Source organism: Rhinolophus ferrumequinum, chromosome 8 (genome assembly GCF_004115265.2).
Source record: "Rhinolophus ferrumequinum isolate MPI-CBG mRhiFer1 chromosome 8, mRhiFer1_v1.p, whole genome shotgun sequence".
NCBI classification, from domain to species: Eukaryota; Metazoa; Chordata; class Mammalia; order Chiroptera; family Rhinolophidae; genus Rhinolophus; species Rhinolophus ferrumequinum.
Window position 1 is genome coordinate 82554354 of NC_046291.1, and position 22625 is coordinate 82576978.

The window sequence follows — 22625 nt, forward strand, 5'->3', positions numbered from 1 at the left end:
AGAGGGAAAACGCAACCCACAGAATGGGAGAAAATATTTACAATATTTAATAAAAGATTAATATCCAGAAAATATTTTAAAAAGCACAAACAAACGAACTCAACAACAGCAAAACAAACAACCCTATTAAAAAATGGACAAAGGACTTGAATTGACATTTTTTTCCAAAGAAGGTACTCCTATGGCCAATAAGTACATGAAAAGGTGTTTTACATCAACAATCATTAGGGAAATGCAAATCAAACCTACAGTGAGTTACTACTTCATACCCATTGGGATGGCTACTATTTACAAAAAACAAAAAATACTAAGTGTTGAGGATATAGAGAAATCGTTATCCTTGTGCATTGTTGGCAGGAAGATAAAATGATATAGCCACTATGGAGAACAATATGGGAGTTCCTCAAGAAATTAAACATAGAATTACCATATGATCTAGGACTTGTGAGCATATACCCAGAAGAATTGAAAAGAGGGACTTGAACACATATTCACACACACATTTTCATAGCAGCATTATTCACAATGGCCAAAAGGTGGAAATAACCCAAATGTCCATGGATGAATGAATGGATACACAAAATGTGGAGTATACATACAACGGAATATTATTCAGCCTTAAAAAGAAATGAAATTCTGGCACACGCTACAACATAGATGAACCCTGATGACATGATGCTAGGTAAAATAAGCCAGGCACAAAAGGATAAATATTGTATGATTCCATCTATAAGAGGGACTTGGAATAATCAAATTCAGAGACAGAAAGTAGAATACTGGTTACCAGAAGCTAGGAGGAGGAGAACATGGGGAATTACTGTTCTATGGATACAGAGTTTTACTTGGGGATGATGGAAAAGTTCTGGAGATGCATGGTGGTCGTGGTTACACAATAGTGTTCATGTGTTTATTGCCACTGAACTGTACACTTGAAAAATTTTAATGGTAAATTTTGTTATGTATATTTTACCACAATTTCTGAAAAGTTCTTTTCTGATCTTTTTGTATGTCGTGTTCGAAACCTCCTATTGATGTATTCAATGTGCTGACACTGGGGAGGATACAAAGAAGAGAGTTGGAGGTGGGGCGTGGCCGCCCTTCTCATGGGAAGTGTAGCGTTACACACAGCGTCCTCCACTGGCACGACACTGGGACACAATCCAGGGTAACACTAGTCATCCCCACCCCACCCCTGGCAGTAGTGGCTTAAAGAATTGATATTGGCTGTTCAGTATTGACCAGATTCCTTCTATGGAAGCATTTGGGGCAAAAGGGAAAAGGGCAAATGGAAAGGGGCTATTCTGTGTGGAAGACCACAACATATTTTTAGAGGAAGTATAGTTTATGCTTGCACGAGGAACAGGTTGGGAACCATATTGGGGAAGTTTGGTGATTTTGTATGATATAAGAATTTCTGGAATAGTTACCGTGCCAAATAGCTGCTTGTACGCTAGTCCAAAAATCAGGAGACAAGATTGGTGGAAAGAAAAGCAGGTTTATTCCAAAATGCCAGCATTAGGGGAAGACAGTGGACGCCTTGTCACAAAGACTGCCTTTCCGTTCTTAACACTGCCAGAGGCTTTATAGTTTAAGACAGGCACTCGATGAAGGAAAGGGAAAGTTTGTCAGGCAACTCCTGGGAAAAAAGGGCGCTTCCCAGAGGCCAATCTGTTTCAGGGATAGGAGTGGATCTTATGCAGACATAAAAACTTCTTTCAAGTCATTGTCCAGAAAGTCCCGGGTCATTGAGCCTGGTCTGCATACGGCCTGGAGTAAACAGAATCCTGGAAACTGGCATGCATAGTAAATGTATAGTAAACAGAATCGTTAAGGGTTGGCAGGGAAAAGGGAACCAAAGAAAAAAAAACTTTCAAAAAGTCCCACGCTAAACTACACTGTTAAATCGAATTACACTAGAGGTTTAAATCTCAACATAGAAGATACACTGTCAGCCTTACAGAACTTCAGGTACATTTTGTTCACTCTCCATTCTAAAAACAGCTTGCAAATTCAAATAGAAATGATTTGTCGGTTAATTGTGCTTCGGGATTAACGTCCCCTTGTTTTACTTCATTGGTCTAGAGATGGTACTAAAATGTACAGTTTAAAATGTTAAGTACAAACCGAGCACATGTGTTCTTTGTCCGCCCCCATCATGATAGACTGAAGCATGTTAATCTGTGGAAGGCGAAGTGGATCCATCACACAATCATTAAATTACTGGAAAACAGCGTTATCTTATCGGAATGGGGACTAAATGTGTCTGAGTGATATTTCCTGCTCAGACAATTTCAAAGTCCCATTATGCTTATCAAAATAAGTACTTTGTAGTTGGCACTGGTTGGTAGTGGTGGTTCCATTGGCTGTGGAGATCTTTCTCCCGTATGGAATTTAAATGAAAGGGAGAAAAGTCAAACATATGGTCTATGGTTTAAGTCACAAACTGGTTCTATTTAATTTTTGTTTAGTGTCTCCAAATTGGAGGTCTGAGCACTTGTCATGCACTCAGTCCTAAGCTTGATATTTGGAGAGACTAAAGAAATGTTTAGGTTTTGCTCCTCAAGGAGCATACAATCCAGTGAGAGAGAAAGATTTATGCACCTCAGAGAGTTAGAGAGTGATACAGACAGCTGAGGGATCCCAAACCCATAGCTGTGTTTCCAGTTGTCTGAAAACCACTGCATCAGAAGCAGCAGAGAAGCGTGTTAAAAGGGCTGGCCCCATTCTGCTGACAAGTCCCGGAGAGCTGTTTCCAGGCTCTCGGCCTCACGTGGAAAGGTGTTGGCTTGGTTATTAGATGGCCATCAGCTGTAATCAGATGGCCATCCACTGTGGCTGGGTGGCCATCAGTTTTTACCGGTTAGCCATTAGCCACTAATATAACTGTCGTGGCTACACTAGGGTGTTGCTTGGCTGGCAGAGAAGTGGATGGTGGATTGTAGTTAGCAAGTGCGGTTAGCAAGCGAATTGCAACTAGCAAGTGGGGTTGTTGGTTGGTTGGTAGAGAAGCGGATGGCAAGTTGTTCATTGTGTGGCTCCTGCTTCCTGTGTCTCCAACCCAGCCGCTAGGGAGAATATAGTGGTATGACTCCCCTATCTATGGCTCCGTGGGTGTTCCTTTTTGGCCTCACCATGTCCTGCGTTCTTCTGCGGGGAGGGGGACCAGAGACCCCGCATGACAAGCCGGCAGGCAGTTCTGAAGCACACAACTTTGAGCACCACTGTTAGCCCATCAAATGTCAAAGCAAGTAGGAGCACGTTGCATACGTTTATATTTCCTTGTTTTCCCCTCAGGGCATAGTAGGGGCTGAACTGATGTTTGTACAGCGAATGAGGACAGGTAACAGCAGCTCCCTGAGAGCACCTAGCTTTTAAAAAGAAATTAAGGGGGTGGCCGGTTAGCTCAGTTGGTTAGAGTGCGGTGCTCTTAACAACAAGGTTGCCGGTTCGATCCCCACGTGGGTCACTGTAGCTGTGCCCTCCACAACTAGATTGAAACAACTACTTGACTTGGAGCTGATGGATCCTGGAAAACACACTTAAAATAAATAAAAGCTTAAAAAAACAAGTGGGGAAGGACTGTTCCCACATGGTCGAGTGGGGGCTGGACAGGGTAACTGTTTTTATTCCTTTAAAAGGTTTTTATAAATCTCCTGTGTTTGAGTCCTAATTTATATGAAACATTCTCTAAAGGAACATTTATTTTTTAAACCAACTTATTTTCTAAAGTCTTTCAGCTACGGTAAAGTCATGTGAATAATTCTTCAGAAATCTTTAAGTCAGTGAACATGGACTAGAAAGGTCAATAGGAAACGAGTTCTCAAGTGGCTTCTGTGGTCACAGCCTCCTGCCTCACTTAACCTGCAGCTCCTTCCTCTGCTTGGTTTCAGGTGGAAAGCTCTCTGTGGTCCTGCGAGCGGAAGCCCTCTCAGAGCTCCTGCTAGAACCATCCATATCTTCGCTTGCCAAGGTGAGGACAGGCAAAAGAAATAGCATCTATAACATATGTGATTTTAATTTTAGAAAATAAGGGAAGTGTTTGTTGGCTTGACATTTAGCAATGTCCATGCTGAGGAAAATACTTTCCCTAGATTCATAATTACTTTAAAACAAAATCTCATTTGTTGTAGCCCCAGACCTTGCTGGGTCAAATGTCAGCTTTTGCCTACACAAAGAAGTCAAAGACCTCTGCTTTCTTTGATTTTTGATTAAAAGAATCCAAAATAGCTATTACAGAGAGGTCAGTTTATATAGCAAAGCCGGTGTTAAGGTAAAGCGTTTTTTGTTTGTTTTGTTTTTAATAATGTGCTCTCTAGAGTACCCATCCTGGTTTCTACCTCCTCTAAATATAACTTTTTAACTATGATTTTAGTAAGAACAGTTAAAACACCTGAGAATTAAATAGCTTTGGCCTTTGTGACATCGGCTGCTGGGCAGCGTGGAAAGCCATCAGTAAAAACAGCTGATATCTGTGGTTCTGTGGCATTGACAGGGAACAGGGTGTTGTACAGATAGAACTGCCCTAGAACAGACCCTGGTGTCTGTGACGTGATGGAGGCCCCGTATGTCAGCGTCTGGGCTTCCGACTTATCAGCTCAGGGACTTAAAATCTAGACGTGATAAGGTTCTAAATGACCTGCTTCCTGGCTGATTGTACAGTGAGAATGCCGTCTAAATTAATTTACAAGGGGCAATAACTGCTATCAGTTATAAACTTGGGAGACCAAAGTGCTGATCATAAAAGTGCTCATCAAGCAATAGCCTTTGACCCTGGCTCTCTGCCCTAACCCTCACCACGTGGTGCTTCTGGATCATCTTCCAAAAGCAGTTTCACTCAGTCTCCTGCTGGGAATGGGAAGCTACACTCCCCTGAACTGGTGCAAACTCCTCAGGGCCTCCCCCTCCCGCCTCGCCTCGCCTCACCTCACCTCACCTCACCTCACCTCACCTCGCCTCACCTCTTATTGTTCCCAGTGCGTGTGTCATGCTTTCCTTTTGCTCTTCTTCATTCCCTACTCAGTGTCCTTCCTTATCCCCCGAGCCTTCCTCAAAAATCTCTTCCAACAAAATTCTACCCATTTTTAACATCCAAGTGAATGTGCTTTCCACCAGGAGACCTTGCTTAATGAATAATACTCCCTCACTCAACCTGACATGGTCTCTCCCCACTTGAAACCCATAGCCGTTTGTGTAGACCCGCGGATCCCGGGCTTTGGTGTGTATCAGAATCACCTGGAGGACCAGTAAAGCATGCAGAGACCAAGGTTTAATGTGGAAGTGAAAGCAGGAGGCCAACCAAGTCCAGGCCTGGTGCGGCCTGTGCCGCTCAGCCAGTAGACCCACACAGGAGCTGGGCCATAGGATAAGCGTTTATTGTCAGAGCACCGGTGGTCTGAGGAGGCAGCGGGTTAACACCTCCAAAAACTGCCTTCACATTCTCAGACCGGCTCAGGGTATTTAAGGGAAAATCTGGGCGTTCCTCTAAAGACTTGACAGTTCCGGGGGTCTGCATGGAGCCTTCCCTCTGGCAACATGGTTCTCTGGTGGCATCGGCAACCCAGGAACAATGAGGGAGTAGTCTGGAAAGAAAGCTGGACCATAGAGAATGTGATCAATAAGCCTAACGGTATCAATCATAAGTTTCAGGGTCATTTTCTAAAACAGGGACCTAGGACAGGGACATTCTGAGCTCAAGCACAGGGGATGATCTATTGTGAAGCTGTAGGTCAAGGAACAGTGAGACCGGGGACCCTGGGAGGCCACTTCTGCGGGGGTCCCAAAGGGCCCTGCTTCAGAAGGACAGTTCTGGGCTGTCAGAGGCTTCCCAAGTTCCCATGTGAGTCTAACCCCACCAAGGTTTGAGCCCCTGGTGTGGATTTGTCTTATAGCACTTCTAACTTTCTGCCTCTTCTTCATGTAATCGGTGCTAACACTCTCTATTAAGTTGTCAGCTTCTGACTCATCTTTAAATGTGGATCCCCACCCCTGTACCCAGCACAGTGACTTTCAGAGCAGAAACTCAGTGACTATGTGTGGTAGGGAACTGAGAGGGTGGGTAGCGGAAGGTTTGAGTGGCACTCGCCAAAGCGGAGCAAGTGTATGTACTGTTTCATAAACACCGACGACAGTTTGGCAAAACCATAGGGAGCCAGTCCCCCAAGGTCCACAGTGCACATGGTTGTCACCAGATGCCTTTGTCCTGGAGGCACAGATGATCTCTGAGGGGGAGAAGACCGGCGAGGATCTAGTCATGGCAAGGACAGCAGTGGCTTGCTGAGAAGGCCAGGGAGGGAAGCACAGTAGTATGTTTACACGTTTAGACTCTGAATCTAAGTTCTTAGGGTATATGCAGGCTAGAGACAGGGTGGAGGGGCACGTCCTTAAGTGGACCATGGACAGAGATGTCCAAGACCAGGATCGCCAGAGCTCTGTTCTCGGACACTTGTATGAGCCAGACTAGGGCCACCTGGGGTGGGCTTTAAACTTGTGGCCTGAAAGTAGCCAGTGGCTGTTGCCTACAATGAAAACAAAACTCAGTGCCCCGGTAGGGTCTGCAGAGGTCCCTGTGGGGCTGCAGGTGGCTGAGGGCTCCACCGCCTCTGTCCTGGCAAAGGGGGCGGGCTGTGAGGAGGTTGCTGCCCAGGGCAGCTCTGGTCTCTGACTCCCTTACTCGGTGGGAACCCACTACGTCTGGCATACAGTACTTCATTCATTTACTCATATGCATTTACTGAGCACTTACTGTGTACCGAGTGCTTTGCTGAGTACATAGCTGATGTGTCCCCAACAACACATAGTCCTACACACACACACACACACACACACACACACACATTCTCACTGTGTCCACAGCTTCTCCACCACCTGTTTTCCCTTGGAAAATCCCACTTTGGAGTATTCAGTTTAGTAATAGGAGAAACAAAAGAGAACACTTCTGAGCAGTTCTTTGTATTGAAATCGCTTATGCGCTAATGACCCTATTTACTTATTTCTAGGACGCAGTTGATTTCCTCTCTCTTGATTTGTATTACAAATGCCAAAGTGAGGCAAGTTTGCTGCAGGAGCTGAGTAAATTACAGGTAAGGTGAACCTTTTCCCACTGATGACGAGTGGCAAAGGTTCCTGACAGCATATTCGACATTTAATGCTTCGGTTGACAATAAACTGAACTGCCACCAACAGCAGCAGACCTGCAGAATTGCATCTGGGGAGATTTCCGTTGAAAGCATCACTGGAGAACATTGGGAGCTTAGGCAGTCTTCCCTGGAAAGGATAATGAGGGTTGGCTTGTTAAGGTAAATATCTACAAGGATCTTCTGCTTTGTTGTATAGAAATCTACAGAGAATCAAAATTCCAGTGTTCATTCTGAGGACATTAAAAAAGACATTTCATGGATGGTGGTCATAGTTGCACAACAATGTGAATGTCCTTAATGCCACTGAACTCTATACTTAAAAATGGTTAAGACGGTAAATTGCATGTTATAAATATTTTACCACAATTTTGGGGAAAAAAAACACCTTTCACACCCAGGTCTACCAAATCAGATACAAGTTATTGGGACCTTACTGTAACCTCAGGCCCCTTCTTCCTGTACCAGTAATGTTTTTCTCAAGTCTAAGATTCTGACTTACTAGAGAAAGTATGTTAGGCACCTCCCACCCAACAATTAGCTGTGTCTCCTATGCTTGGTCCCTGCTGTGCAACTTCCTTGCCTAATTTCCTGGAGTCCTGACCATTCCCCATCTCCTGATGGGATAACAGATTATGTAAGAACTGGGGAGTGGTTTCTCTCCTGCCCTCCTGAGTCCTAGCAGTGTCCTATACTTACCCCTGAAGAGCTGCCTGGTCGCAGGCTTTTCTCTACAGATGCCACCGGAACTCACCCAGGCCTTACTTTCCCTCTGTAGGTTCGGGCACAAAGCTCCTCCCCTCTGCTTTCAGTCCTGTGCCTCCTAGTTTCGATCCCACCGCTTCCAGCACCAAGGAGGATGGGTTGTCGGAGGGATTATCCATTTAAAGGCCAAGCTCATTAATGTCAAATCCTCAGCGAGGTGGACCCTCCATTTCACCTGAGGCGGGAGGCTCAACATGGACCAGTGAGCCTCCCTTCCATCCCTATGTCTGTGTATTTCCAGCTGAGCTGTGTAGATACCGCTGCTCTTGTCATCCACAAATAATAAGATGATCTCATCAAAGGCAGCAGATGCTTTCACAAGACCTTTGACTGACAGCCGCTGGGATTTTAGTGCCCGCTGTACCCCAGGCATTGTATGGGGCACTTTATCCTCCCAGGACACCCAGAACTTAAGAAACTTAACCACCGTCAGACACCAGGTAATGAGCATCTGAGCTGAGACTGCAACCAGGGTTTTCTCATGACCCCACACTGCCTCTAAAACCAAAATCAGTCCAACGTGCTGGGAACAGTATCATGAGGGTGACATTTTTGACAGTCATATATGAGTTTAGTTGTTTTTATAAACACCTTCTCACCTGAGCCCAAACTGGCTTGTGACCCAAAGCCTGCCCAGGTGGGCCTTAAACAGCGCTGTGGTGTCTTCAAGGCCTGCCGCCGCCTGTGACCAACTGAAATCTGTCTTTTGTCTTCCTCAAGGAATTCAGCCAGAGCTTGTTGCTTAGCTAATGGATTGAGACCTCCTGACATTTTAAAACCTTCTGGGTTACGCTGGCAGATGCTGCATGCCCCAGAGGGGCGTTCAACAGATCAGTGGCTTGATCTCTGCTTGAGGATGTGGTTTACAAAGGGATGTGGTTCCCTTTTTACATCAAAACATTCTCAAGAAGACCTGCTCCCAGCAGTGTCTGGGTAAAGCTGTGACCCCTCAGTCCCTAGCCGGCCAGCGGAATGGTAAAGCCTTCCCTTGACAAACGTAGCAGCCATTTATTACACCCTGTAGCAAAGGGTCTTTATTCCTGCTGTTTCCTTCGGTGGGAATGAAATTCCAGATGTTGCACTGAACAGCGCAGCGAGAGCCCCAAAGATTCAGGATGACCACTCCGTGGTGAGGAGAGACCTGAGCTGGAGAGGACACTGTCCCTGTCTGGGATCATTCGTTCCACGCCTGGTAGCATTTCCCACAGTTACACACCCAGGACAGAAAGAACAGCCAAGTTCTCTCCAAGGAGCAGGGCTGACTCGTGTCCACAGGAACCTGAATCGCACTGCCCACAGCTTCCTTGCCAGCTACCGTCCCTCCTCATCCCAGGGCCCCACACTCTCCTTGAAGGGACCTCTTCCTGCGGGCTGCAGGGAAGAGGGTGAAGTCAGGGCAGGAGGAGCAGGAGCCCTCGCCCCGCCCATTCGCAGTCGCCTCCTCTCTCCCCAGAGCCCCTGCCTGTCTCTCTGAGCCCCGGGAACCGCAGCTGCCCCTCTCGGCACATAGGTGTCTTAGGGCCGGAGGACATCCTCAGGCCCAGCACGTGGATAAATGTGCCCATGACACATTCACAGGCTCTGAGGAGTCCACGAGGGGGTCCCACGGCCACGGATCAGAAAAGGCTCTGTCGCCCCGGGAATTCCCCGCTGGGCAGAAGGCTCCTCCCGCTCTCAGTCCTGTGATGGCACAGCGGCCCCTGGCGCGCGTCGATCGTTCAGGAAGGAGGAAGCGCTGGGCTGCCTTAGGAGGCTGGCTCGCGGGCCCTGACCCAGCACAGAGAGAACAAGGCTGTGTGATCTCAGCTCCGCTCGCTGTGGTCCCGCTCAGCTCAGCCGGCTTCTCAGAGCTCAAGGCGTCTCATCTGTAAAGAAGGGGCGCTGTGAGGGAAGGCTCTGAGAAAATAAAGAATGTGCCTGGCTCCTGTTTAAGCAGTTGCTGTTGGTATTTCTCAGTGGCCTTTGCTTAGAGGAGGGAAAACTGTGGGAAAAATAACCAAACCCAACTTCTCCCAAAAAAGTCATTTGAAGTGACGTCAAACAACATGTCAACCTAGAGATGTTTCCTTGGACTCTGAAAGGGCTAGAAATGGGAGGAAATGTTACAGCTGCTCCAATTTTAATGAGGACAGCTCATTTTTATTATGGAAAATAGCAAACATAGCCAACAGGAGAAAGAAAAGTGCAATGAAACCGTCCCCAGCTTCAAAAGCTCTCCACTCGTAGCTGATCTTGTTTCAACTAAACCATAACTTCCTCCTCCCAAGCCAGACTGTTTTGAAGCAAAGCCCAGATATCTATAAATATTGTGATGGGAGCACCTGATTCAGCTTCCTGTAGTAACACGGTCCTCTGACCTGGGCAGACTGCCTTGTTCCTGGTTCTAAGGCAATGCCTGCTTCTAGGAGGTGCCTCGTAAGCCTGAGAGGAAGGCACACGTGAACCTGTATCTTTGGTGGGGGTCAGTAGGGAGGGTGGCCTGTGTTACTGAAGAGTGTAGATCTTTCTCCCTCAGACTCCAGACTCAGCTCCCTTTATTGACAGAGGTGGCTAGAGGTAATTTCCAAAACCAGACGGAGTGTTCACAGCTTCTCATTTTGAAAAGCTGTCCCTGTTAGCAAAAGACTTACTCTAGGCAGCTTTGGTTCACTTGCTGGCCTTTATCTTTTTCAGACTACTGAGCCAAAAGTGGAAGTTTTCATCTTCAGTTTAAAACTCCAGGACTGCCTCTCCACCAGGAAGAACCCAGCTGGACTGCTCTCCAGCCTTTTGGAAGGTAAGTGGACATCACTGGAGAGGTTTTGAGTGACAGTTGGTATACTGGCTTGAGGGGGTAGCAATCATGAAAGTCTAGGGTTCCAGTGGGAGGGGGAACCTGAGGAGGGCTGGTCTGAGAGCCCATCCCAGAGGGGTTTAGTTTCCCTCGCCTTCCTATTGTTGGTCCCTTAGCTCCCGCTGACCTGAGAAAGACGGGAGGTTCTGTGCAAAGATGCCAACAATGCCTTGGTCTTATGGAAATAAAGACTATCAGGCATCATGTGTCAGGTTTAAATATGGGGACTGTTCTGAGCCTGTATGTCCCCTTCTATTACCCCTCCCTCCATGGTTTCTCATCCCTGTCCTTCTTGGCAGGGCTGCCATTCTCCCCCCACCCACCCCTTTGGCTTACCCTTGTTCATTTCCCCATTACCTCAACTTGTACTTGGACCTGGCAGGCACCTGACCAAACCTTAATGTCTAAGACCCACAGCACGTGGACCATCTCCTCAATATCTCTTCAGATTCTTGAGAGTGAATCTGATTGGTGGGCCATGGATCAGGAGGTTGTTTAGGGTCCAATCAAGTCAAGGGAAAGGCGGGGTCTGTTAAGGCATCAGCGGATCAGGGCCGCTAGACACTCTGCAGGAAGGGGCCTAGGGGGTACGTCCCTGGCACCCTGATAGTCCAGTCACCTTCAGTAGTGCCCTTTCCACCACCTGTAACCAGTGCTGAGCTGGCTTCACAGACTTCATGAAACTCGTCCATAGATTCCACATAATAACCGTCCCCCTAACTCACCTTTCATGGCATAATAATTTCTATTCTTGAAGTCCGTCCCTTTCTAAATGGTTAGAATGGTTGGTTTTAGGTTTAATGTACAGTCTACTACAATTTTTTAAAATTCCACCCTTTTCTGATGTTTGAGTTCTTCTAAGTCATTTGTTCTCCCCGTGTGGTCTCCAGACCAGCAGCATCAGCGTCACCTGGGAGCTCATTAGACAGTCCCATCCTGGAGCCCACCTCAGGTCAGAGACTTTGGAGGGGGCCAGGAATCTGTGCTTAACACACTCTGCAGGTGGTACTGATGCACATGAACAGAGAGCCACTGTTCCAAGTCATAACTAGGTAGGAACCACTTCTGACCTCCTTAAATCCCAACCCCGTGGAATTTTCCAGAGGGACTTGGAACCATTGCTTGGAGGTTGGGTGTGTTGTATAAGTAAGGAAAACTTGACTATGGTCATCCATATTGTTGGTTGGGCTTCAGGTAGAGTTAATTAAACTTCTTCTCTTACAGCCATAAATAAAGACCAAGTGCTCACCATTGGGTTTGATATTAATATATTCCTGAGCTGTTCATCAAGTTCCAAGGAAAGGTACCGTTACATATCCTGTCAAACTGTCAATAACTGATATTTGCCAAATACTCTGCTGTTCTTTCACATGTGTGATCTCATGGAACTCTTGTCATCTGCCTCTCGGGCCAGTGAGTTCATTGTGGACATTCTAGAGAGGAGAGTGAAGGCTCAGAGGGGAAAGCTGGGAGAACCTGTCTCTCACTGAGTCTTCCTCTGGGCCCTGCACAGTTCTGGCATTCTCACCTCTCATTCGGCCGCCTTGCAGTTCACACAAGTGCACACAACTAGCAGAGCTGAGGTTTGAACCCAGCCTTCTACTGTAAGATCTGGGGAATTTGTGGCAGAGCAGGCTGGGTTGAAGAGAGATCTGACCATCCCACTGAAGCTTCGTGATCTGAGTAAGTGAGGGGAATTCTCTGCATCCGTTTCCTCGTGCAGAATGTGACATCTCCCCCGTGAGGGGACAGCGTAGATAGGAAAGCCACCTGTTACAGCGGGACAGGAGCCTAACTCGGTAGTGTTCTCAGAACAGAGATTCTAATTTATGGTGCGGTTGCAAATAATTTCTTAACGGATGACTAAGGTACCAACATTTGTACGTGTCATCCTTAAAAAAAGAACAGATTTGAGGTTATCGCACAATTTATATCACTCTCATGCACTCATACCCTAGTGTGCTTCTTGAGTGAGCGAGAAAATGAGGGTGTGGAAACCAGCACTGGGAGTCCCCAGAGCCCTCAGCACTCCGTGGGAGTGTGTTACACGGGGGCTGCACGCACCACGCATCAAGAAGGCCGGACACAGACTTGTCTGCCCAGATCTTCAGCTACAGCTCTCCTGGTCAATGTCTCACCTCAGACGTTTCTTTTTCTTTTCTTTTTTTTTAAAGGTAATTTTTTTTTTTTTTTTTTATTGGGGAAAGGGTACAGGACTTTATTGGGGAACAGTGTGTACTTCCAGGATTTTTTTTTTTCAAAGTCAAGTTGTTGTCCTTTCAATCTTAGTTGTAGAGGGTGTCATTCACCTTAAAGTTGTTGTCCTTTCAGTCTTAGGTGTGGAAGGCACAGCTCAGCTCCAGGTCCAGTTGCCGTTGCTAGTTGCAGGGGGCGCAGCTCACCATCCCTTGGGGGAGTCGAAACCAGCAACCTTGTGGTTGAGAGATTGAGAGGACGTGCTCCAACCAACTGAGCCATCCGGGAGCTCAGTGGCAGCTCAGCTCAAGGGGCCGTGTTCAATCTTAGTTGCAGGGGGCGCTGCCCACCATCCCTTGCGGGACTCGAGGAGTTGAACCGGCAACCTTGTGGTTGAGAGCCCACTCGCCCATGTGGGAATCGAACCGGCAGCCTTCGGAGTTAGGAGCATGGAGCTCTAACCACCTGAGCCTCCGGGCCGGCCCAGAAGTTTCTAGTATGGCTCTGTCCAGGGTCATAACCTTACATTTCACCACTTCTTTGTACTTTCCTCTCCCAGCTCTGGCTGTCCTGAGCCGTAGCAACTTCGGGGAAGTCCACTCAGCTCACTTCAAACCAGCCGTTCAGACCAACAGACCCTGAGCAGCTGCCGCCGGTCAGGCTCTGTGCTAGGAGTGTAAACAGTGAAGTGAGCAGGGAGTGACTGCTCCCTGACCCTACATGGAGTCCGCTGAGGAGTGCTGGGGCTATGTCTTCTCAGAGGGTAAAACCTGAGGTCATAATGAAAGGAAAACCTTGAGAGCTTAGTGATTACAAAACCACAAGATGACATGTGACACCTACTCCAAGGTTCTTTTAACACCTTGATCTCTTGGTATTTTGCCTGAAGTGAAGGTCCAATAGTAGCTAATGTTAAACTGACAATGTGTGGGGTGGGGGGTCCCAGTCAGGCGGGTGTTGATGGAGAACCTGCAGGAGGAGGGGTGTTCTGAGAGGACTAATAGCGCTTTCTCACTCAAGAATTGTAGACTTCACAGGTGAGGCAGACAGGCCCACAAATGACTGTAACACCAGATTGAAAAGGGGACACAGCACTGCTCCCCAGAGGAGGGAGAAAAGAGCATTATGTGGGATGCCCTGAGGTGGCTTAGAGTGCATGTGGCGGGGGGGTCGGATGAAGGAGGGGCAGCTGGAGGGGCCGGGCTTAGAGACAGAGGCTCTGTGTGCTGAGTCTCTTCCCAAATTAGACAGACCCAAGGTAAATAATTATAGTACCTATCTCATAAATGTATTGTGAGATTTAAATGAGATGACATATATACATTCTTATCACAGTGGCTGGCACGGAATCAAGGTTCAATAAATTGAAGTCAACGTTATTATTAGCTATGTTTTATAAACAATACATTGTAAGAAGAAAAAAGTATGGTATCAAAACTGAAGACAGTATTCACGGGTGATCTAATACAGAGAGCAGTAGAGTCGGTACAGTATTTCTACTCATGCACGAGCAATGATAACTCATCTAAGAAGGGGTAATAATAATAATTTCCTATCTGCCAGTCACTTCCTGCCCATGGCTTTGTGGAGTTGGCTTTCCACTTAGAGCTTCTGGAATCTACTGATTGAACACATTGTCGCTGTTCATCAGTCTAGGGGCATCTGTCACTCACAGAGTCCTTACTCATTATGTCCTTTTATGTCACTTCCATCCTGTAGCACGTCTTGTTCTCTCACTGACAGCCTGACCCTTCCAGCTGCCCGGAAGCAGGACCTCGAGACTGCAGTAGGCTCTTCGCCGCCCAGCTCCGCCTATCGGAGAGTCTGGGAAACATTTGCTAACCAGTCCAGGGCAGAAAGGGATGCTTTCATGCAGGACGTTTTTCCCGAAGGCTTCCTCTGGGGCGTCTCCACGGGAGCCTTTAACGTGGAAGGAGGCTGGGCCGAGGATGGAAGAGGGGCAAGTGTCTGGGACCGACTCAGGTCCCAGAAGGCCACGAAGGACCAAGCGACGCCAGAGGTGGCCAGCGATAGTTACCACAAGGTGGACATTGACATTGCCCTGCTTCGCGGCCTCCGGGCTCAGGTCTACAAGTTCTCCATCTCCTGGTCCCGCATCTTCCCCACTGGGCACGGGCGCAACCCCTGCCCCCAGGGTATCAACTACTACAACAAGCTGATTGACAGCCTGCTGGACTCACACATCGAACCCATGGTCACACTCTTCCACTGGGACCTGCCTCAGGCCCTGCAGGATTACGGTGGGTGGCAGAATGAGAGCGTGGTGGATGCCTTCCTGGACTATGCAGCCTTCTGCTTCTCCACCTTTGGGGACCGTGTGAAGCTGTGGGTGACCTTCCACGAGCCGTGGGTGATGAGCTATGCGGGCTATGGCACTGGCCAACACGCACCGGGCATCTCTGACCCAGGAGTGGCCTCTTTTAAGGTACTTCCCATCTTTGTAGCTCCTACTCACTGAAGGAGAAGGGATATTTGGCTGGAAGAAAGTCACTTTATCTTCCCATCAGCGAGAGTTTACTTTTTGACCTTTGAAGGAAATCAGAAGGAGGGATTTACCATATATTGTTAATCACCTTATTTTGTCCAAATGTTGTGCTGGCACTTTAAGGATAGTTATTACATCCTCAGAACAGCACTGATGAATGAAGGAGTTGGGGCTCAGAAGGATGACATTTTGAAGCCAGAATTTGAGTCCACGTCTACTGGACTCCAATGCGAGTTTTATGTGTAATCCAGGACTCTTAGTTGCAAGTGACAGAAAACCCAACCCAAATTTAATTAAGCAAGTAGGGGAATTTATGAGTTCAGGAAACTGAAAAGTCTTGGTTTTAGCTTTTCAGTTAAAAGCTTTTCAGAGTGAAGCTTGATCAGACCACAAACAATGTTACTAGGTCCCAATTTTTTCTTCTTCTCTTGCTTCCCTCGTTGGCTTTATTCTTGGGCTACCTGGTAGCCAGCAGTCCTGCCCTCATATTTCAAGACCAACAGAAAAGAAAACATGCCTCTGTTCTGGCATTCTCAGCAAAAGTCTCCCTGTGGGTCACATGTCCATCCCTGAACCAATCACTGGCTCTAGTCTAGGGGCCTGTGTGGCACTGACTGGTTTGGGTCCAGGTCCCAGCTCTACCCCTCAACACACGGCTTGCGAGGTGGGGACCTAGGGGTTGGCTTTCCAGAGGGCAGTCAGGGTATCATCTCAACAAGAAGGGGATGTATATACTGGAGACAAATTTACAATGGCTTAATATGGCTTTCTTCCATCATTTTCCTTTTCTTCAAAATCTCCCAGAAAACCCACCAGCTCTCCCTGGCAGCATTCTTTAGGGTAGACATGTTAGTTGGGCTTCCCCCTGCCACACTTAGAGTTTTGTTCTGAAATGAGTATTTACTATGCCCCATGCTGGGTGTTAAGGAGGATATATGACCTATGTCCTCAAGATGTTAAAACCTGTTGGGGAAGATGATACTAACACACCTAAGAAATTGGAGAACAATTCTAAATGTCCCCAGTTAGAATGAGCTGGAATACTATGACTCCTTGAAATGCCAAAAATCATATCACTTAAGTCAAGGTTTCCATTCTGCTCTGAGTAAGTGAGTGCACCCGGGGAGAGACAGGACTTCTGAAAATGGAAGGTTTGCACCTTTCTGTTTGTCTCCGTGTTGTAAAAATCAGCCAAACCTTTCCACTGTAGGCTTCTGGTCCCTACAACTGTGGCTCCTGAGATTTTTCTACGGAGACTTCAATGAGAAAGTCCATCTCACTTTTCTCCCTCAATTTGTGCTTTTATTAGTTAAAACATTATAATACCATCATGGACAAACTTCAAAGAAGAGATTTTTCTCATGATTCTTACCAGTGTTTCCTTCCAGTCTTGGCTTCCTTGAATTCAAAGTGCCATCACAGTGAGCACTTAGCTTAATGCCTTTTTTTAAAAAAAAATAGACTTCACTTTTAGAGTAGTTTTAGGTTCATAGCAAACTTAAACAGGAGATGCAAAGATTTCTCATCTTCCCCCGACCCCCTGGTCTCTCCCATTATCAACATCCCCCACCGACGTGGCATATTTGTTACGATCAATGAATCTGCACTGACACCTCCTACTCACCCCAGGGCTCGTTTTTTACTTCACATGTCATTAACACTTGTCCATGTTGTTATGCCATCACAATGATTGTTTCTGCTGGTTGTCTCACTAGTGTAGAGGGAAGCATTCTTGCCTGTGGAGGGGGTCACCGCTTACTGTTGGAGTTTAGGACCCAGTTAAGGACTAACACTTGGGACATGAGAACCAGTCAGGAGTTTTACTTCCTAGGGCGTGTTTTGGTAAGAAATTCTTCAAAAGTAAGTGTCATCATCTTCAGATGATAAAAAGGAAAGGGAGCTGAGCAGTAGCAAGTTTCTGTACTCTAACTTTCTGCTTGGTGTTTTATCTACACGATGGCATTTAATCCTCCTCTATGGATCCATAATTACTTGCTTCTTGCAGACTAGGAAGCAGAAGTTGAGAGATAAGATTATTTGAGTTTCCTGAACCAGTGAGTAACATGGTCAAGATTCAAATCCAGGCTTGATGTACTCCAGACACCCTGCTTTTGCCCCTGTTTTCTCCTGGTGCTCCACCAAGAAAAGCTGTTGACTTTTGTGAGACCATCAGTTATGTCTACAAAGAGATTCACGGTTGTAGATTTAATTAAGTAGAAATATGAATGGGTAAGCCAGAAAGAACTGTACCCTCCTTTGTGTGTTAGCTAAGTTGATCATCCCCCACCCCAATTAGTTATTGACTAATTAGGCAATAAGTACTTACGGAGAACAGAGGAAGAATAGCATTGTCAGTGACAATAGAGGCCAGGAGTCAGACTGCCTGCTTTCTTCTCTCTCTGGATGGTGGTAATGAGGATTGTATTGGCCACCTAAGGTCGTTGGCAGGATTACGTGAGAGAATTCATTAACAATGGTCACTGTTAATACGGTGGTAGATGCTGTAGCTATTGACCTGTTGATGGTGGTGGTGACGGTGGTGCTGACTTGTTGGAGAAGCTGGTTGACTTGTTGCCGTTGTTAACCACATTGTTGCTATGCCTTCTTGGTAATGTTGTTGACTTGTTGATGTTTTTGTTGACTTGTTGACATTGGTGTTAAGTTGTTGATGATTTAATTGTATTGTTGGTATTAGTGTTGCTGTTATTGATGTTGACATTTTTAGTGTTGCAGTTGTTATTAACTTCCTGATATCATTGACATTTGTGTTAACTTGTTCACGTTGCTGTTGACTTGCTGTTGGCTTGTTGATGCTATTTTTGACATTGCTGTTGTCACTAAGCACTGTGTTTCCTTCTTTCTTCATCACAAGGTGGCTCACTTGGTCCTCAAGGCTCATGCCAGAGCTTGGCACCACTACAACAGCCACCATCGCCTACAGCAGCAGGGGCGAGTGGGTATTGTGCTTAACTCAGACTGGGCCGAACCCCTGGCCCCAGAGAGCCTGGAGGACCTGAGAGCCTCTGAACGCTTCTTGCACTTCATGCTGGGCTGGTTTGCACACCCTATTTTTGTGGATGGAGACTATCCGGCTGCATTGAGGGCCCAGATCCAACAGATAAACAAACAGTGCCCCAGTCCTGTGGCCCAGCTCCCTGAGTTCACCGAGGCAGAGAAGCAGCTCCTAAAAGGCTCCGCTGATTTTCTGGGTCTGTCCCATTACACTTCCCGCCTCATCAGCAAGGTCCAACAAAATACCTGCAGACCCAGCTATGATGCCATCGGCGGCTTCTCGCAGCATGTGGACCCTGCATGGCCACAGACCTCATCCCCTTGGATTCGCGTGGTGCCCTGGGGGATAAGGAGGCTGTTGCAGTTTGTATCCTTGGAATACACAAGAGGAAAAGTTCCGATCTACCTGGCTGGGAATGGCATGCCCATAGGGGAAAGTGAAAATCTCTTTGATGACTCCTTGAGAGTAGACTACTTCAATCAATATATCAACGAAGTGCTCAAGGGTAAGAATGGTGGATATGCTGGTGATTGGGAGGTGGGTGGTGCTTCTTCAAGTCTTCAGAGTTGTGTTTTATGGGAGAAAGACAGTCTCCCAAGGAAATGAAACCAAAAAGTAGTACTGGTAGTAATAGTGTGAGTCTTTCCCATCTGCCTCCTAACTCTCTCCCTCAAAGGCCTCAAGTCTTTGCTCCCAGATTCATATGTCTCCCTTCTACATTCTGCCATCTGAGTCCTAGTCACTCATCAAGCCTCATCATCTTTTAATGCATTTATTTAACAAGTATTTATTGACTGCCGATAATGTGCCAGACCTTGTGTAAGACAATAGGGGTAGAATATCGAACAAACATTCTCTTCTCCCATAGGGGACTCATAGTCGACAGAGGGATACAGACAGAAAGTTGCAATATACGGTGATAATGGCGTTACAGGATGGCATGAGGACATTTAAGATGGGACTCCAAACCATTAAATCTTCCTTCATGGCTCCAGCCACATTGATCTTCATCTCCTTTACCTGGCTATAGAATCTACATTCCATATCATTCACTTTGATTCCACTAATCCATCTCTACAGTCTCATTCTTACCTAACACACTGTTTCATATGTCTTTTTATTCCAAGTAAAAAGGAATGGCACATAGGTTTCATCTCCTGTCAGTCCTAATCAATGAATAGTGGATAGTTGTCTGCCTAGAGGGCTGTGATGAGAAGATTTCAAGGTCTTGTCTAGATCAAAGAGAAAGAGTTGATGCGTGGCACCTGTCCTGGGCACTGCAGTAAGGAATGGAGACACACACCCCACTGATGGAGGGCAGGCACCCTCTCTTAGTCTTCACTTGTACTCTGGTCAGCATCAAGCTTACAATTCTGTAATCATCATAATCTTGGAATCCATTTAAGACATTATCTCAAGTGATCCTTGAAACAGCCTTATGCAATAAATAGGGACAGATGTTATTCTCATGGGACAACTGTAAAAACTGATGCTCTGAGATATTAAATGATGTGTCCGAACATCCAGTGAGTGGAACCAAAGGCCTTTCTATTTCTGACTCAGCTCTTCACTCTACCTACTGACCTATGAGCCTTTTCTTTATCTTTATGTTTCCAGAGCCTGGCACAGCCTGGAGACAAAGTACTTATTTGAATAAATGAGCAACTTTTCCTCCCACTTATACAATCAATGTTTGTTGAGAGGCTGTGTGATCTGATAAGAACAAGGCTTAATTCTTTGCTGGCTCCCCATGGGAGCCCACAGCCATTGCCTTGCTTTGACTGGTTCTTGGTTGACGTGTTGACTGTCTTTATTTCCTCACAGTTCTGGAAGCCAGCAGTCTGGAGTCGAGATGTCAGTATGGGCGTTCTCCCTCCACAGGCTCCAGAGGAGAGCCTTCCTTGCTTCTTCCAGTTTCTGGCGGCTCCAGGCCTTCCTTGGCTCATGGTCACATCTCTCCAATCTCTGCCTCCATCTTCACATGGCCTTCTCCTCTGTGTCTCTTATCAGGACACCCGTCACTGGATTTAGGGCCTACCCAGTTAATGCAGGGCGATCTCATTTTGAGATCCTTAACTTAATTATATCTACAAAGACCCTTTTTCCAAATAAGGTTACATTGACTGGTATTGGGGGTTAGGACTTGGACATATCATTTTGGGAACCACCATTCAACCTACTCCACCAGGGAATACATTTCTTTAGGCTCTATTTTTTTTTAACATGGAATGTATGGTCATTTTATGTCAATATTGCTAAACAAGGAAAATCAAAAGCACATTTTTTAAGATGAAATGATTTATATATTCTATATGAAAACAAGGAGTCCTGACACTAGCAGGTGGGGCACGTTCTCTCCATTATTCATTTTAAGTCAGGGACGCTCCCTCGGACTGAGACTTATGGCCGTGGATGTGGCCTGATGTTTCATAGGGGGGTCTTGTGGATTTCCCATATAAGCACTTTCATTCTGAGGACTAATGTTTTTGGAGTAACCTGTCATCTCCAAAACGTTCATGTCAAAAGGAAAACCTTTAAAAGGCAACATCAGTAACAGAGACTTAAAATAACTCATTTGTTTTTCTCCACAGCTGTCCAGGAGGACTCAGTGGATGTTCGCTCTTACATTGCTCGTTCCCTCATCGACGGCTTCGAAGGGTCCTCTGGTTACAGCCAGAGGTTTGGGCTGCACCATGTTAACTTCAACGATAGCAGCAAGCCGAGGACTCCCAGGAAATCTGCCTATTTTTTCACCAGCATCATTGAAAAGAACGGTTTCCTCACCAAGGTAGTAAAACGACTGCCACCACCCAGTACAGCAAACCTCCCCCCTAAAATCAGAGCCTTTAATTTTCCATCTGAGGTACCCTCCAAGTCTAAAGTAATTTGGGAAAAGTTCTCCAACGAACCCAAGTTTGAAAGGGATTTGTTCTACCATGGCACATTCCGGGATGACTTTCTGTGGGGCGTGTCTTCATCAGCCTATCAGATCGAAGGAGCTTGGGACGCTGACGGCAAAGGCCCCAGCATCTGGGATAACTTTACCCACACACCAGGGAACAATGTGAAAGATAACGCCACTGGAGACATAGCCTGTGACAGCTATAACCAATTGGATGCTGATCTGAATATGCTTCGAGCTTTGAAGGTGAAGGCCTATCACTTCTCTATCTCCTGGTCTCGGATTTTCCCAACCGGGAGAAATAGTTCTATCAACCAAAATGGTGTTGAGTATTACAACAGGCTGATCAATGGCTTGGTGGCAAGCAACATCTCTCCCATGGTGACACTGTTTCACTGGGACCTGCCCCAGGCCCTCCAGGATATTGGAGGCTGGGAGAATTCTTCCTTGATTGAGTTGTTTAACAGCTATGCAGACTTTTGTTTCCAGACCTTTGGTGACAGAGTCAAGTTCTGGCTGACTTTTAATGACCCCGCATACAAGGCATGGTTGGGTTATGGCTCAGGAGATTTTCCCCCAAATGTGAAGGATCCAGGCTGGGCACCTTACAGAATTGGCCACGCACTCATCAAAGCCCATGCCAGAGTCTATCACACTTATGATGAGAAATACAGGCCGGAGCAGAAGGGGGTCATCTCTTTGAGTCTCAGCACACACTGGGCGGAACCCAAGTCACCGGAGGTCCCAAGGGATGTGGAGGCAGCTGACCGAATGCTGCAGTTCTCACTGGGATGGTTCGCCCACCCAATTTTCCGAAACGGAGACTATCCTGACGCCATGAAGTGGAAAGTAGGGAACAGGAGTGAACTACAGCACTTAGCCACGTCCCGCCTGCCAAGTTTCACTGAGGAGGAGAAGAGATACATCAGGGCGACGGCCGATGTGTTCTGCCTCAACACTTACTCCTCCAGAATCGTGCGGCACACGACACCCAGGTTAAACCCATCCTCCTACATAGACGACCAGGAGACGGTTGAAGAGGAGGACCCTTCGTGGCCTTCCACAGCAATGGACAGAGCTGCACCCTGGGGACTCCGGAGACTGCTCAACTGGATCAAGGCAGAGTACGGTGACTTCCCCATTTACATCACTGAAAATGGAGCGGGGCTGACAAATCCAAGCGTGGAAGATACTGAAAGGATATTTTACCACAAAACCTACATCAACGAAGCTTTGAAAGGTATGTGAGGATTCACGTCCCCTTACAAAATCTTCCA

At 46.7% G+C, this 22625-nt stretch overlaps 1 protein-coding gene across 1 annotated transcript in view; it reads left to right on the forward strand.

Annotated features, from left to right (window-relative positions):
- The window catches only part of LCT (lactase), a 43538-nt gene that overhangs the window by 5031 nt on the left and 15882 nt on the right, over window positions 1-22625 (forward strand). The window contains exons 2-8 of the mRNA XM_033111413.1: window positions 3891-3970; window positions 6996-7079; window positions 10572-10674; window positions 11956-12034; window positions 14647-15373; window positions 18306-18951; window positions 21038-22588. Coding sequence (XP_032967304.1) covers window positions 3891-3970; window positions 6996-7079; window positions 10572-10674; window positions 11956-12034; window positions 14647-15373; window positions 18306-18951; window positions 21038-22588 — 3270 coding nt within the window. The remainder of the gene's footprint in view (window positions 1-3890; window positions 3971-6995; window positions 7080-10571; window positions 10675-11955; window positions 12035-14646; window positions 15374-18305; window positions 18952-21037; window positions 22589-22625) is intronic.